General features: G+C 36.0%; 1 protein-coding gene across 8 annotated transcripts in view; it reads left to right on the plus strand.

Moving 5' to 3' along the window:
- The window catches only part of Alh (coiled coil domain containing protein Alhambra), a 48,351-nt gene that overhangs the window by 11,512 nt on the left and 18,869 nt on the right, over positions 1-17,970 (plus strand). Inside the window, exon 1 of one of the 8 annotated variants that reach the window (XM_070110850.1) lies at positions 8,760-11,888. The exons of the other annotated variants lie outside the window; for them this stretch is intronic. Coding sequence (XP_069966951.1) covers positions 11,316-11,888 — 573 coding nt within the window. The 5' untranslated portion in view covers positions 8,760-11,315. Of the gene's footprint in view, positions 1-8,759; positions 11,889-17,970 lie in introns of those variants that run through there. 8 annotated transcript variants of the gene reach the window in all.

Here is a 17,970-nt window from a genome sequence, read left to right on the forward strand (position 1 = left end):
ATCGTCAACCTTTATTTCCAACGTTGCACGACTTACAACAATAACATAACGAAATATGTAAGTTCAAGTGTACTAATGTTGAAGTTGTTGGTGGGATCGTTGAGTTCCTGCAGTCGAAAAAAAGCGAATTATTTATTGTGTACATTAAAATACTTCGTAGGAAGACTTATACTTACTTACTTAATCCAAAACTGAACTTTGGTCTAAAAATTTAATCCAATAAAACCCGGTATTATTTTCAAATTAAAGTCGATTTTCTGTTTGTTTGGCAAATATATTGATCTCACCTTTTGCAATAAATCTTTCTTTTCTCAATGCACTTTTGTAATTATTCAAATCATTTACTCTCCGCACAGCTTGTCGCTGATTTCATAACACCCAAATGCATGAGAAAATTCGTTGTTTGTTTATTTTTGTCATATTCTATATACATTAGTAACCTAACCGCACTTTTTTCTAACCTTTTGTTGGAAGTTGAATACCAAAATTTATTTAGATTTACAATTTGCGTATGCAGGTTCTTTCGGCCAAAACTCATTGACTCACCATTAAATAATTGTTAGCATTTGCCACACGACTCGTGAAGCTAGTTTGTGTATGTACCATATGTATGACTATACTCTCCTTATTTAAATTCTTTAATTTTCTTTATTGCTTCTTAGTTTTTCTGCTCTTTTGTTTACTTCACTGTGCAGCACGTTCCCCATATTTATTTAAACAGCAACGGTACTTATGTCAATCACGTAGTCAAACTTGAATAATATTCTTTACCTGGAGACGCACACCTGTCTACACACCGACACACATACATATTCATGCCAAATAAATTTGTATATGTTGTCTCAGCAACGTCTGCAACTGTTGGTATTGTAATTTTAGGCGCTTACACATGTAACGCCCACCACTACTAAGTATATAGATAGCATGTGTGTTTGTGCTGTGCCGGTGCGTGTGTAAACATGCACTTTGAGTGCATGCCTCCGTGCACCTGCCGTTCACACCATTAAAGCAAATTTTTAATATTAAAATATCAGGCCGCAAAGTACGAACTTCCAGCAGTATTCAATTCTACTTCGACACTACAGCGATTGGTCACAAGGTAGGCATGTTTTTACATATTTTTTCGAGGAATATTATTCGATAATATTTAGATTTTATAATTGAGCAATATTATTTAGAGATATTATGGCTTAGTAGCTTTAAATTACGGTCATGCGGTCTTCCTCAGTTATTTCGAGTACTCTTCTGTCATTGAAAGCAACAAAAAGCCACATTTTTTATTATATCCACAACTTTGTTTTAGGTTAGGAAACCTTCTACCAAATTCTTTTCTTTAGCTGAAAACCTTTAGACGAATGAGTTAAGTTTACCAGCTTGACAATACCGTTAACTTTGCAAATATTGACGAATTTGACCTTTGTTCATTTATTTTAGCGCCATTACAGTTTTCTGCCATTTTGATACCCTTTTTATACGTTTTTCAGCATTCAGTTACATGTTAATATTTTCGCAACATAAGAGATATACGCGAATCCGATTCTGATATTGATACAAACGTTTCATTAAGGGGGAAACCAGTTTAGATGATTCAAAAAAATCGATTTTTTTTTATTGCATAATTTGTTAGTACAACTATTCAAGAATATGTTCCTTAAGTTTCAAAACGAAATTCCAATTAGTTCCGATGATATGAGCACTAAGGTAAACACCGCTCGATTCAGTGCCGAAGCGTTTTTTTTTTCAAATGCGTTTTTTTCAAAACGACTTTTTTTTCAACTTGCGGGAATCCTAGCTCAAAAAGTTACTGACGAATCGATCTGAAAATTTGTGTGAATAGCCTTTATTTAAATCCGATATGAATAAAACTCTGAAATGATATTATTAAGTAAAGTATATTTTTTATGTAAGAAAAGTGAAAAATGTATATAAAACATAACATTTTGTTTAAACACCTCCAAAACCAGAGTTTGGTTCATATTCTTAGAAAATATGTTATTAACGAAAGAAAAAAATTCAGGATTTCAGATCAAAACTGCGACCTTCTGGCGGAAATGGCATCGAAAAATTTAAAAGTGTAGTTCAAAATAGGAATAAGCTATCCTGCAAGTTTAAACGAATTCTAAGTAATCTTTCTCAGTTAAAGAAAATCACAAAAAAATACTCGAATTTCGGCGTCCTTAACTGGTTTCCCCCCTTTAAGTGCGACAAGACTCGCTAGATCTACAGTTCGAGTCTCGTTTGTGCCAAATTATAAGTTTGTAGATTAATGATTATTTGGCTGGTATAAAAAGAAACCTCAGTTACGTATAGATACATACTTCCTTGGTAATCACTCCAAGTGTCGGGAAGTATATAAATCTCCTGAGGATCACTTTCTTTAGTAAAGCTTTGCTAAGTACTGATTTCTTGCTTTGAGTTGACACATATTTTAATTATTACCACATGTAATATTTAGATGCCAACATGTATTAACTCACAAAGCATATTAAAACAACAACAAACATTAATTCAATGGCCTGCGCCTTACACCATGACCAATTAACTCGCATGGGTGTAACAACTCCCAAGTAAAAACATGGACAATTTCACGTATGTTTGTTTACAAAACTCAAACCACTAAAACACAATCACAATGATATTTCCTTTCACGGTTCATTACAATTATTGCTTTGCGATTTAATTAGATTTCACTGCACGATTCATGCCGATTATCGGCAGATCGGCAGTTGCTCAGCTCCTTTGTTATTGCCTGTTTCTTCAAGATTTCAACGTGCTTCATTGTTTCGTCCAACACATGCATACATATATGTACATACCGACATACATATGTATGTGTGTTTGTATTTGCATTACAATTACTCTATTTGAATATATCAACAAGAATATCGCAAATAAAACACGTTTTCCAGCTTCCTTCCTGTGCACCAGACGCCCATAACCATCAACTAATTAAATTGCCTTAGAAATACGCACTCGTTACTAACAAATGTTTGCGTTCGCACTCGTACACGTACGCATAACTGCTCAATCTGTGGTCAAAGGTTACGCTATCGACCCAAACCAGGAACAAACCAATTGCTTTTGCTTTCATGCAATCAATGGGATATCTGGCGGCAAGCTGATTTACATACATACATATATACACACACACACACATGCACGCACTCGTTTACTTTTGTGAATCCCACCGCGCCAATTTTGCATACTGCTGCCGACTGTGCTTGCACTCGGCTAAGCATTCAGCTGCTTTGCTTTCAGAATTTGTTCACAGCAACAACACTTGTGTTGGCGCTGCTGCTACTCCTTAGCCGTTTTGGTGTGATGTGGTGTCCTTATTACTGCCTGATTTTATTTCACCACCGCAACATTGCCGTTGCAATTCAATTTATGAGAGAGTCCCTTTAGTGGCATTAACTTGCGCTCGTTGCTCGCCAACTCGTCTGTTCACTTTCTTGTTGTGTGCCTTGTTACTCTCTCGACATTGCGCCATTTATGTGAGTCTCTGCTTCCTGTATCCTGTTTCTTCGCTTCTGACTGCTCTTCTTATGCTGTCTAAATTTTACTACACCATGTGACATACATATGTATGTAAATATGTAACTATATGCATAGACATCCTGCACAAAGTCATTGCTTACAATCTATCTTGTTATACCCTGAACAGAGTATATTAAGTTTGCCACGAAGTTTGCAACGCCCAGAGCAGCGTGAAAAGTTAAGTCGATGTCGTCATCCTACCGTCGATCTGTCTGTGTATATGCGAACTAGTCGCTCAGTGATATCGGTTTGAAATTTCGCAAACGTCCTTTTCTCCCCAAGAAACTGCTCATGGGCGACACCGCCCATATCGGACCACTATAGCATATAGCTGATATACGAACTGTATGATCAAAATTTCTTCTTTTCTTTTATGGATTACTTTCTATACTTGACAAGTTATCTTTATATAGCTAACATACATACTAACCGTTCACAGTCATATAGTTGCTGTAAGAAATGCACCTGTGAAGGGTATCTTAGCTGCGGTGCAGCCGTTTTTTCTGCTTTTCGTTCGTACTTTTCCGATTTGTTAGCGCCCTTTGGCCTTTAATCTACTTGGGAAAGTTTTTCATCCCCTATTGGTTTCTAAGGCGCACGTTTACTTATAATCACACGTGTATGTGTGTATATGTATGAAAAAGCTGCTGCATACACTGAATCCTAAATGCAAATGCTGTGCTCTCTATAGAGTTGACTGGAGATTGGTTTGATTATTGCCAACTGTTGGCTGTTTCCTTATGGCGGGTTGACTGTTGACTGCGCTGACTGAGTGTCTACGTGATTCCCATAACGCACTACAGCCCATTAGGCAGTCGTCAGTTAAGTCATTGACGTGACGTCTGCAAAGCAACCCTCCTCGCATATACACACAAATTTAAAATTCCAAAAATTGTATTTTCTATACGTTTACGTGCATTGCCGTGTACCCAAGGTTATCCATCTATTGTTCCAGTACGTCTAATGCACTCCTCCGTAACACGTTTGATGTGTGAATAATTCGGACTGCTGGAAAGAGCTTTGTCTAAACTTGCTTGAAAGCAAATTAATTCTTGATAGCTACAATTAATTTTTCTGATTGTTTTGTGGGCATTCTCTTCACACCCTGTACATCTGTAATTCCCATTTTAAATGTCCATTGAAATTCATATCACTCCCATCATCTGCGGCTATTCTAAATGGTAAATTTTGTAGTAGAAAGAGTAGAAGGCCACTAGCAACCATGTAAGCTTAAATTGGAAATTATAAGCGCTTCGATTCGCATTGCCATTGTCATACTGTAAAAGTAAATCCTGTGTCTGGAGGACCTAAAACTTGTAGTAATTTAAATAGGAACTTGATATTCATAATATCAACTCACCACACATGTGATATTGTGCCAGGGACCCTCAGTTTCAGCCTAGATAATGAAATCTCTGTCGAGTGTGTTTGAAAAAGATAAGAAAACATTTCTCTTGTCGTTTAGCAAAGTAATCAGCTTATCCGCTCTTGGTACTAACGTTAAACTTAAAGTCGAAATAAGGCTTTTTTTTGTTAAAATTGTCACAAAAAAAAACTGTACGAATTTTTTTTGTTGTTATAAATGCGTGGTTCATTCGTAGATTTAAATAATCCGCAATCCCCCATAGTAAACTATATATCGTTTTAACTTTATTTAAAATGTAATTGCTTTCACATCTGTTTCTCTCTACTTATGTAAGTGAATCGTGTCGCTTCAAATAAAAAACAGTAAGTTTTCCCCAAAAAAAAACATCCTTAAACCAAAATTTTCCTCCAATTGTCAAGTGTTGTAATAAGCTTTAATGGCTTAAGTGAATTTGCGTCGGCAATATGTTAACATTTGCAGGCAATCTATTTTTATACCATTGCATCTACTTACATATGTACAAGTATATACTGTGCTATGTTTGTATGTATGCTTGCCTTCTAATATTTTTGACTTTTACTTTTTCGAAGTTTCTAAAATATGTATGTAAATCTTTGCTACAGTAAACATAAATAGAAAGGCACAATCTAGCGGCTGTCTATGCACGTCAATCTAAAGCCCCTGCGCCTGTCTGCAGTCAAAATTTAGCTCCGCTCTAAAATGTGAAAAGTTTTCTGCTACATTTGATTTTTCTAATATTTTCATTTTCATATTTTTCCAGTGCTCTAAAGTGATTCGAACGTCTTTCCATAATATGCCATTGAAACACCATGCATTTATGCAACTATCAAGTCTATCTAACGCTGCAGTCAGTCCGTCACAGTCACAGTCTCTGATCTCTGATCTATTTTGGTGGCCCTTGGCGGCAGCAGCTTCTTCTTTTCCGTGTCTTTGTTGTGCTGTCTTCTTAGCTAGCTCTGGTGTTTTGTGTACGCAATCGACAGCGTTTGTTGTAACATGTTCTGCTTCGTCTATTATGTTTTCTGCTTTGCTTTCTTCTATTTAATTTTTTTTTTTATAAATATTTGGTCTTTGCTCTTTCCTCCATATTTTATACATCTTTCTAGGCACAATATTTTCCTAGTCATTCGTACAACCAAATCATGCTTTGGCCTGAACTTCATTATCGCGTTGGCGTTGGTTTTTTCTTCGTCATCGTCATAGGCAACGTCTTCACCATTACTAACATTATAATTGCCTACATTTATATGTATGTATATGTACACATGTAATTATTATCATTTCGTATCATCGTCGTCGTCGTCAGTTCTTTAACGCGCTGCCACTGTTCATAGAAGTTTCGGTGTGATGATAGCAAATAAAAGGCCGCTGACACTGTGCCTCTTCCTGGTATTATTATGCCAACAAACATATAAACACATTGTATTCAATCCCCGTTGCAGTGCACTGTTGTTGCTATGTTGTTGTTAAATTATTACACCATCATTTCTTACAGCACCAACCAAATGGAAAACACTGAGAGCGTCTACAAACGATTTCATTGCAATTCTCGATTTCATTCATTTCTTCTTGATTTTATTTTGATATTATATTTCTATTCCATAATATTTATCTCTGCGTTTACGTGTGCTCTCTTTTGTTGCGCTCCCGCTCTTTAGTAGTCTCTTACAAATGTACTCTTTAAATGTTGCTACATGCATTGCTTGCCACCACAACTGTACGCTGTGACTAAATTTCAGCTGTTTTTGTTTTTGTTCTTTTTATAAGTATTTGTTTGTTGTTTGGTTTTGTTTATTGCTTATTTTCTTTCCACCGGTCTAACGACCTTCTTGTGTCTGACTGAAGCGGGCATACGTATTTATGTGCTTTTGTTAGACTTGTAATAAACAAGCGACCACGAGTCAGCCGGTCGTCTACTAGTCATAGCTCGATAATCGCTAGAAGACAACTGTCAGCAATATTCGTATAGTGTGACAGTCAACGTGTTGATTTTGACTTATGGATTTTTTGTGATTGACAGCGGTGTGTTTGTTAATGCAACCACTAGTGACGCTTTTATAAAATCGGCGTGAAGGCGCCTAAAAGTATGCTATGATAACTTATTAGAACTACATATATAGTTAGCCGCAATGAGGCCTTATCGTTATTAAACCTATTCACACACTTATTTTCGCAATAATCAATAAATATTAAATTATTGCCTTTCCATAATTTGAAAGCATATCAAGCTTTTTATAAATCCATATTCAAAAATTTATATAACAATAATTTAAAATGAGATTCGCTCACATATAAAGTTCATGTACTAAATTACGAAATTAAAAAATATTGTACAATTTTTGTTTATTTTTCTACGAAATTTAAGTGACTTTAACAATTGCTAACACATATTCTATGAAATCTTCCATAAACCTCTGCATTACATTTCTAAAATGATTATTGCACATTTTCTAAGTACGAGTATTGAGTCTTTGAGAATTTGTATCGAGTCTTCAGTCGTTAAACCTCAAAACGTCCAATAACTACTTTCGTACACAAGCTCACGTGTGAATGAAAGCAAGCTTTCCATTTCTTCGCGTATGAGTAATGTTTACTTTTACCTATACATACATGCATGTACATATGTAAGTGGATATATGAATATTACAACTTAGTGTTTTATACTCTGTTTATTCCAAAATGTTTCCAATTCCTTGTCAAAGTACTGTAGTTTGTATATGTATATTGTAATTATTCCGAGTATTCGCTGAAGTGCTAAAACACACCTCAACTTAACGCAACGTATCTATAATAAAAACTGTAAACAAAACAATCAACCAAAAGGCTACTTTAATACACACAAACACACATTTATAGTTAAAAGTACGTATGTACGTACATACTATGTGCTATATGACTTTCACATTTAATAACATTGTAAGAAACAATCGAATGTTGTACTGAAACCATACGAGTCGCTAAACTTACACTCTTTCTCTGCCTACCCACCACATTCGGCCACTCTTTTCCCCACACAGGCGCGCCGACGTTGTCGCCGTCAACAAACTCCAGAGGAGCCTTCTAACAAATTTATGAAATACACTTACCGCTCAGTATGTGTGTGTGTGTGTGTTAACAACGCTAAAACAACAAAGTATGATGTGGCATCAACAACATAGAGAAAATAAAAGAGTCAACCGCAATATAAAACAAACCTATAAATTTAACCATGCGAGTGCGAATGAACTTCTACACAACAGAATAAGGTACAAGGTACGTACCGTACGATGTTGCAATGGTGGATTACGCCGAGGAGTGTGGCAAAGAGTAGCTAGCTACCAACAGTGCCACCTTTGTTATATCACGACCAACTGCAAACACCACGAACCACGAGCATATTATATATGCCTGCGTGTGTGTATGTATGTCGTGTTTACTATAAACAACAACCAGGCCGTACATCAGCCGGTAATCGGTAACTCAACATAACATAACCGGTGTGTATATATGCGATATATATATGGTTGGTTGTTGGGCTGGTGAGCATGTAGCGCAGAGAGCGTTAAAAGCACAAAAAGAGCTAGAGACCTAGCCACACAGAGAATGCAAAAGAACACAACAGGCAACATAAAGTATGAAGGGCGGCTGAGTTTACTGAGTGGAGTTATAGCACGAGTAGCTGAGCGCAAAGGTACAATGGCTGGTTTAACGATAGGCAGATCAATGCAGGCACAGGCAAGCCTAATATTTGGTGGTATATATACGTTGTGAACTGTGAGTACGCCAGCCGATAGACCGACCTTTTGAGCGAATCCCAATGCTGGCGTGTAGTCAGTACAAACCGTTCGGTCTTAGCGTTCACGCCACTCGCTTCAATGTACGGTTAGTAAATGTGTTTAAATGTTATTGCCAGCTCGCGTCTATGCTGTCGCAGCTATTGTCTGCGCCTTCACTGTTGCATCAATAGCAACAACAAATAAGCAAAATTTTATTATCGCTGCATTTGCTGTGTAGCACATACATATTGTGTGCACTATAGTTTCTAGTAGATCTCAAGTGTGTTTGTGTGTGTGTATACATCTCTACCTCGATTGCAGCAAGCAAGCAGGCAGGCAGGCAGCCGCCAACCATCCAGATATAGGCGAACAGTCAGCCGGTTTGTTGGTTAGTCAGTGACTCAAGTCAAAGTGTCAGCCGGTCGCTGGGTCGGTGCATTCATTCCTATGTTTGTGATACAAAGTGTTTTTGTTTAATATAGCATTCGGCACGACGTGTGTTTGTGTGCGTTCAATCTTTTTTATTTATTTTGTTTTGTGTAATTTTTGCTCCGTCGGCCGGGTTTTTGTCGTCTTGCTTTTGTTTGGTCTTTCGTCGGCGCGCTGGCCTTCCTGTGGATTCTGGTAACAGCGCGCATACATACATCTGTCTGCATGTCGGCACAACCGTGTATTGCAGCAAATAGTCGCCGTCGCATTCGGTGTGGCAAACAGGCAGCCAAAATAGGCAGCAAATTATCGTTGGCGCGTTGCGTTTGAGCCGCTGTCCGCATTGCAGCGAACATACTAACATAAATATATATATGAGTGCAGATTTTTTTTTTTGTTTTTTGATATAATTCGTGTTTGGAAACGTTTTTTGGTATTTAATTTGTGCATATCTGCGTGATTATTCGACGGCGGCAAAGAAATATCTACATAGCAGTAATAAGAACAACAATTTGTGTGCAACAAAAACTACGGGCTAAATTGCTTTGACCGCATCTGAGCAATTATTTGTGATTTTTTCTTTAGAATGTAATTATTTTTTCTTTCGTTTTTGGCTTGCTGCAGCTTTTAACTACACATTGGAGTTAAAAAGTCGAAAAACCGTGCTGCGAGGCACGCTATTTTAAGCTTTGTTGTTGTTGTTAATATATCAAAACGAAAGGTTAGTTTTTAGTTAACATAAATATATTCTGTCATCTTAAATTGGTCCAACAATTATTAAGTAAAAGCTAACGTGTTATCGATCGCACTGAATTGTTGTTGCTTCTTAAATTGGTCAAACTATTGTGGTTATGTCAGTATAATGGTATAACAATAGCTCAAGTGCTTGGAATTTCGCCATAAAAATATACTTCATACGCATCATACTGATAACAAAACTAAACAACAACAAAGCTTAAAAGTTTATTAATATTATTTTTTTTAACGCAGTGGGCAAGAAAAACAAAACATGTAAAGTAATTAGAAACCTCATCGCAACCCACAAAAACAAACAGTTGCGAGTTGACAAAAAACATGTTTTTATTATATTATATAATTTTTTGTGAACAAGTTCTATATACGAAATATACAAATATTTATATTTTATTTTGTCAACAAGTTGTGAATAATTAATATACAAAAATAAAAAAAAACAATTGCGATTTTTTTTAGCAAAGAAAGTTATGTACGCCAAAGTAAATTAACTAAAAGATGCACAAAATAAAATAGTAACAAAAACAGCAAATGAATAAGTGTTTAACTAACACAACTGCAAGCGTAAAAAACCAGTAGATATATATAAATATTTACATATATAACTTTATGGCCAAAGTGTAGCAAACAGCACAGAAATAAGTGAACCTAATAATAAAAGAATTTCGCCTGTTCTCAAGAAAGCAAAACACGCACATCGAAACTCTACAGGTGAGCTGTGCTAGTGTTAGTGTTAAGCCGTAGAAGACGGCAAAAGTGAATTAAGCTACGTTTAGCTTACGAAGTAGCCAACTAGCCACTTTGCTCGAATTGGTGTAGAATGAAGAAAAGTGGAAAAAGTGTACATATATAAGAAGAATAGCTATTTGGCTAAAAAGTGCGACGATAAGGTAACGACCACACAAAGCATTACCAAGAAAGGGTCTGTAACACACACGTGTACACAATAATAAAATTTACCACAAATAACAAATACAATTACTTCAAAAAACCATGTATCCAAAGCATAATTGATTGTAAAACGATACAAGAAGTGAAGACGACACAAAAAAATTAAAATAAAATAAACAAAAACAACACCAAAAGCAAAACCATAAACACGCACAGAAAGCCAACAACGGTGGAGCAAACAAAGTTTCCGCGACGCGACTACCACACGCACACGCATACAAATGTACAAAGTAAATGCTCAAATCGACATTTATTTACTGCTGTGATTCGAAAAAAGTGGCCAAAATCACGCCAAGCGTGCGTTCCACAGAGCAAAGCATCGTGTAAGTCAACAACTCCGCAGCCTTCATCATACACTCAAACGCGCACATACACACACATAGCTACCTCCGAAAAAGAATTCTAAACCACCGATTTATAGATATTTATTTATTTATATAAAACAATTTTTGTATTGTTGTCGCTTCGAAGCCGAAGACAAAACAAATTAACACTAAATCAAAATGATGATGATGGATACAACAAGCGGCGAACAAGCCGGTCCACTCGACAGTCCACGGGCAGGTGATGTACCCGCAATTGCGGCCACCTTCACAGTCGTGAAAATAGACGAAGCGCAAACCGAAGCAATGGATGCGGAGAGCAATAATAATCACATTGAAGTGCACGAGTACAAGGAGCATCGCAAGAGTAAGAAGAAGAAGCGCGATAAGCGTGATAAAGAACGACGTAGCGAAAAGCATCATCGTCGCGAACGTGATGGTGAACGTCATCATCATCGACGTCATCGTGATCGTGAACGTGATGATGCCGAACATCATCATCATAATAATCATCATCACCAGCATGCACATCTGAATCACTCTACCTCAGCATCGTCATCGCCCTCCTCATCGGCGTCATCGTTTTTATCAGCTACAATATCAAATGAATATATTGCCGTGTCACCCGCCGCTTCATCGCCCTGCTGCAGCGTAGTGTCAGCGGTGAGCAGTAGCGCCAGCGTAGTGACGGCAACTACGGCAACAGCGTTGTCATATCCGCACAATTTAAAAATACGTTTCCTGCTTTCCGGGGTAATAATAAAATACACTTATATTTGTATAAATATGTATGTATATGTAAATATAGTCATATATAGTGAAAGATGTATGTTGTTAGGTTACGCAGTACCAATATACATAGTTACTTATGCCCCTACATGTTGTATACCATATATGTTTATATACATACATATGTAAGTGGCTTTAATACATGTGTGGCAAGAATTGTTGTAAATAAATGTTTCGCTTACAACAGTTGTCGGCGCCTATCGTGTGCTAAATAAACAACCAACTTGCATACACCTATGTATCTAGTATATGTACAGATACATATCTGCCGCTTAGACCGTCATATTTGCTGTGCGCCTGTCAACAAATGCCGTACGGCATATAAATTTGTATGACAAGCTGTTGCCTCTCTCCGCAATATGTTTGTTTGTTTGTATTGCTTTGTCGGTGTTGTGTAGTCGTATTGCCGGTCAACGGCACCATAATCGCCTGCTTACCTCACACACCCACCACCACATCCAACCATTATCATAATCGGCAACACCACCGCCGCTGCGCTGCTTTGCCTCTCGCGGTAACGTCACCAAGAGTACCGCCATCACGCAATTAGTTGGCTTCGTCATCGACGACAGCAAAGTCATAATTGTTTTTTTTTATTTCCTTTTTTATTTGAATTCCAATTTTTTTATCTGTTTATTTTTCATTTGCATTCGTTTCCCACGTGCTTCAAATGCTACTAACTACACGTTTTACAGTTTACAAACACACGCACATACACACAGAACGGATTTACGTTTTATATATTTCTTGTCGAGATTTCATTCAGCCACGAAAAAATCGCCTAAAAAATATTGTAATATTAATTATAAAATATTTCACGAAAGGGGTTGTTTCGTCTACGCTGTCGGCCGTCGTCTGACGCCTGTCGGCAGCTGTTCCATCCTGTCGCTTTTTCGCGCTTTTCGCTCACATAAAACTTTACTTCGTTTATACCTAGTTGGGAGTGTTCTGTCTAGCGTCAAGCGCGAAAGCAAGGCAGGATATCCTGTTGTGCCGCACTCGCTGTAGTCGTGTTCTCGCTATTCTTTGCTTTTGTGCTTAACGTATATTCGAAGTTTCTTTTTATTACCGCGAAAATCAAATCGTTTAGCATTATGCAAATATTTGAAATAAACATAGGCTAAAGCCGAATTCTATTTATGTTTAATTGTTTGTGTAAATGTCGCGAGAATATGTCCCTTTTCATAACTTACCAAATGTTACTTCAAATGTATGTATGTACAAGTATATACTCCCCTTGCTTTTGCTTTGTAATTCAATGCCTGAAGTGTTTTTTGTACGTGTTCACCTATGCCGTTTAAGGATGCGCAAAATATTCCCACGTTTATTATTGGCTTTTTAGAAATGCAAGGAATTTGCTTGAAGAATTTTTCTCTCACCTTGGGATACCTGATACTTGAAGCAACAAATGCAAATCAGTTCACTAAGAGAATCAGGTAAAACTTATTAAATGTATACGTGAAATGAAATTCTATACACTTCCTATTCATTTTTAAATCAATTCCATTCAAAAAGAAAAATCAAGTTTAAAGGTATGTGGGAAACTCTACAGCTTAGCGAAAGTGCATTCTAATTAAGAATATAGAATAGCTTTAATACAGTTCGCAATTATTGCCGTAAGACGACTGTTGAATTATATTCTTCAAAGCTGGTGAAAGCTATATGAAAAGTGAAAGCTTATTATGGACTGTGCGTACTGTGAAAGCTCTTACTAAACCAAATACGCAATTCTCATTCATATCTAGGAGCAAAAATGCCAATTACACATACGAGTATGATATTTGAAAGCATTTTTAAAGCTTATTTATACAATTTTTTTTGTTTTTTTTTATAAAAAAATATCACAAACCTGGTTAAGAGAGAGTTCAAGGGACCATGATTTTTTTTCTCGCTTATAGAAGTTTCTCTAGTTTACTAATCCTGGGAGCACTGGGACTTTATGGAGTCTTTAAATTTTATAATATGTAGATTCGGGTAATCCAAATTCACTTCGTATTTTACACCTTTCCCGACTCAAATGCATTTATAATTTTCAGTTTATCACTTAACGACAACACGTTGATTTTTCATTTAGACATAAGTTGTTGTAAGAGCTCTACTGTGCGTTGCAAATGATATTTATGAACTGCACTAAGCATATCAAATAAGTTGATACAGTTTTTTATTATTATATATCTTTGAATTACAAGAAAACAACATAGTTCCTGATTCCTGAAAAAAAAGAATGAGTCATACATAGGAAAATTGTCGCTTATAGAGGTCAATACAAAAGAGTCCTTTAGTTGTAGAGGTCAGAGTTGAAAAAACGACTGTCACTAATGGAGGTTTTTGTTTCTCAATCATAGAGGTTTTTGAGAAATCCAAGTTCAGGACCTGAGAATTATTCTCGCTTACCCAGTTCTCTTTTACTCAGGTCTGACTGTACCTAAAAAAATATTTCTTTACATTCGATTTTATTATAGAAAATGTCCTAAATTGGTATTAAGAGACAATTGCTGTTTCTAATTTGAGAAATAACTGTTCAAAACTTTCAATCAGATGCAAAAGCACAACTTTTCTTATAAAAGCTCCAAGCTTTTATTAACGAATATATTCTATAATCAATGTATAAGTGTATACGTATAATTTAATAAAAGAAATAACCAATTATACAATTAACAATTTCACCATTAAGTAAAAATATAAATTAATGCTTTGAGTTTTGCATTTACCTTTTTGATTAAACGCTGAGATTTACAAATTAAAATGAATATCTAACGCGAGCGCAATTTGTTCTACAATTATACACAATTCCAACTAATTAAATAATATAAAATCCCAGTTTCCCTGTTTTCACTAATAAAGCCTCCATTGATAAAATCATTATTATGTCTTGCTTAATTCTGCTATATAATTTGTCTCGCATTTATTAGTCGTTTTTCTATTATTTTACTTTGCAGTTAAATTGTTACGAAATCCATTTAATTCCTAATGAAGTTTTTAAGTAATTGCTCATGACTAATAGGTAAACAATACAGCCTCATACATATCAAAAAACGGGTATTTCCCGATTGATATACAGCAAAGCAAGCAGCAATAAGATTGCAGCGCGTTAACCATACCGGCTAGCTGCACATTTATGAAGCCGTCGTTTGTATGTATATACCTGCAGCATTAACAATCTAAGCCTGCTTCAATTATGGTCCATATTCGCCCCAATCAGCGTTAAGCCTTCGAATTAATGGTCGATTTTTTTTTTCTTTTTTTTATTTCTCAAACCAACTGACACATTGTACTAAATTTTCGTATTTATCAGCGCTACCGCTGGGAATTGAAGAAAAACAGCAACACAACTTTTTCAAGCGTAAAAAAAATGGAACAAATCCATTATTGTATAATACGCATATTAGAGGTTTGGGTATCCCAACTGATTCATTGCGCTTGAATGCGGTGAGGGCTGCCTAATGTGGCATATTTTTGCCACGTTGGAAAGTTGCTTATACAAGTATGTTTTCATTATTTGTTATTTATTTCTTCAATGCGACTTAAGCCATTTTTTATTTTTTTCTGTTTTTTCCCCACTTACCACAACTACATGCCATTTACCTAATACACATTAGCTTAGATAAAATACTTGCTACACCTGCTTTGCAACGTATCGCATGTCTTTAGCGCTCAGATCCGACAGTTACATTGAACTTTTCGTACTACATTTATGCAATTGTTTAGCTCCACCTGTTTTTATTTTTTTATTCTGCTTCTATTTTTGTTCGATTAAGGGGGAAACTTATATTTTTCTCCACCAATTACCGCCACTTTCTAGGCTACAATCTTTAAGATAAATTTAATATTTTTTTTTATATGAGCAAAGGAAATACAGCATAAGGGTTGCTGAGTGCCCCCTCTTGAAAATTTTTCAATTTCGGCTTGGGCCACAGCCACCAGCTGCATGCTGTCGACAATTGATCGACATGTTTTGAAGGTGAATTGCGCACAGGATAAGGACAGCTGTTCGGCAAGAAGATTTTTTTCTTCCGATTTTATTTTTTCAGTGGTTACCTTAGTTTTTTATGCCACACATACATGTGTGTATGTGTGTGTATGTATTCATTTAAGCGTTCAAGTGCGTCCATAAATTGTCCTTGTGCGTATGTAGCTGTTTCCCTTCCGCTTCTTGGCACATTCACCTATGTTTATGTTTTTTGTTTTACTTTAATTTGTGTCTTACGTTGCTTTACTCTGTTTATTGTTGCTGTCGCTCATCTCTTTTGTACACTGCCAGCTGCAGTTTCATATACAGCTGTTTACAGCTAACTCAAACATATCCTCCTCTGTCAGGATTAACCTTCATCAAACACTCAAATAATTTTGTGAAAAATCTTACCTCATGTTCTATGTTTTGGTATGTGCGCTGCCGATAATTTTTCACTATTCCTTCAGCTTGTTTTGATATTTTTAAGCACCTTTTTATGCCCTTTAAGCAAGATTGAAACATTTTATTTTTTTATATCCAAAGCAGGTACGTGCTGACAAAATATGCATTATTTACAAAATTAGAAAAATCGATTGCAGCGCAAACGCTTAAAGCATACGTGTCCCAACCTTTAGATATACATACATATATACTTATATATTTATATGGTTCGTTTGTTTCTTTTTTTTTTTTTCTTTTTTACTCTTGCTTATCTGTTTTAGCACATCTCGGTTATGCGCTCACGGAAATCCGATATGAAATTTACTGCTTTCCTTGCAAATATCCACTCATACCAGCATTACAGCATGTTACACTCGCATCTTTTGATTTATATATTTATACCCCCTTACGCAAATTTTTCACCCTTTGAATACTTTGCCTTTTTTTAAATAGTTTTTTAGTCGCGTTTCGCAGCAAACTTTCATATTCTGTGTGTCTATCTGCTTTGTATTTATGCATATTTCTTACATTTGCTTGTCACTAAACGCGCACGTACACTTATATTGCTACGCTTTATTAAATTACAAACCATTTCAGGAAAAACCACCCCTTTTGACATTAATCAACCACCCCTGCCATTGTTACATACCTATTAGCAATTTATCACACTATTTATAATTAAATATACTCGGTACTCGAACTGGAACTTTATTTAATCGCCCCAAACGACATCAGCTGCTAGCCAATACACGCATGTATTCCCTGATGTACTTGTGTGTAAACCAAAATTTCAATTGTTTTTCTGATAGAATTATTTTTCAGTGCTTCTGTTATCGATTTATTTCTGTGCATATGCCATATTTCAGCTTTACGCCGGAAAATTTATGCAACAGCTGTTGAATATACCCTACAATTAACTGAGAACTTCCGCTGCCATTAACAGCAGCACGACCACATCGGTAATGCAACACTGCCACAACGGGAATTTCGTATGCGCAATTCTTTGGCATTACATTATGAGCTTATCTGCAATCGATACTTTTTTTGACAACCTTTTAATAACATTTCGTTGCAAATTTACAATATATTGCTTATAAAGTGCAAATTATTGAGAGAATAGACATTAAAAAAAACACATTTTACCATTCGTACGCATTATTTGAGCTGTACAATGCGCACTTATCCATTATAACATCACTATAAAGTTGAAATAAAACTGTTAAGCGGCAATGCTTCCATTTGGATTCCAGCGATAACACCTGTTGCATTCGTTTTCCATGAAACTTTGCCTCAGATGCGTGATATTTGCTTGACTTAAGCGTTATTACTTCAGCTTCTTCGTGTTGTCGCTGAACTTATCGTGTTGAATCGAACTAACAACTGGCATAATCGTATAGAGTTAGCATTATTGGCTGATTGATTTTCCAATAACTTTTATTGTGATATTATATATATATATTGTTTATATTTAAGAAATGTTCTGGTAATTGATAAATTAATATTTCGAGGACAATATTAAACCTAAATAGAAATTATTTTATTTCTATTTAATCGTCTACGAGTCGCCACTTTTGCGCTTGCTATCTTGAGGTCTTTCTTGTCACGAAACTTGTAGGTAAGAGCAACAACAAAGTTATTCAGTACAACTGAGAA

Source organism: Bactrocera oleae, chromosome 2 (assembly GCF_042242935.1).
Source record: "Bactrocera oleae isolate idBacOlea1 chromosome 2, idBacOlea1, whole genome shotgun sequence".
In the NCBI taxonomy this organism is placed as follows: Eukaryota; Metazoa; Arthropoda; class Insecta; order Diptera; family Tephritidae; genus Bactrocera; species Bactrocera oleae.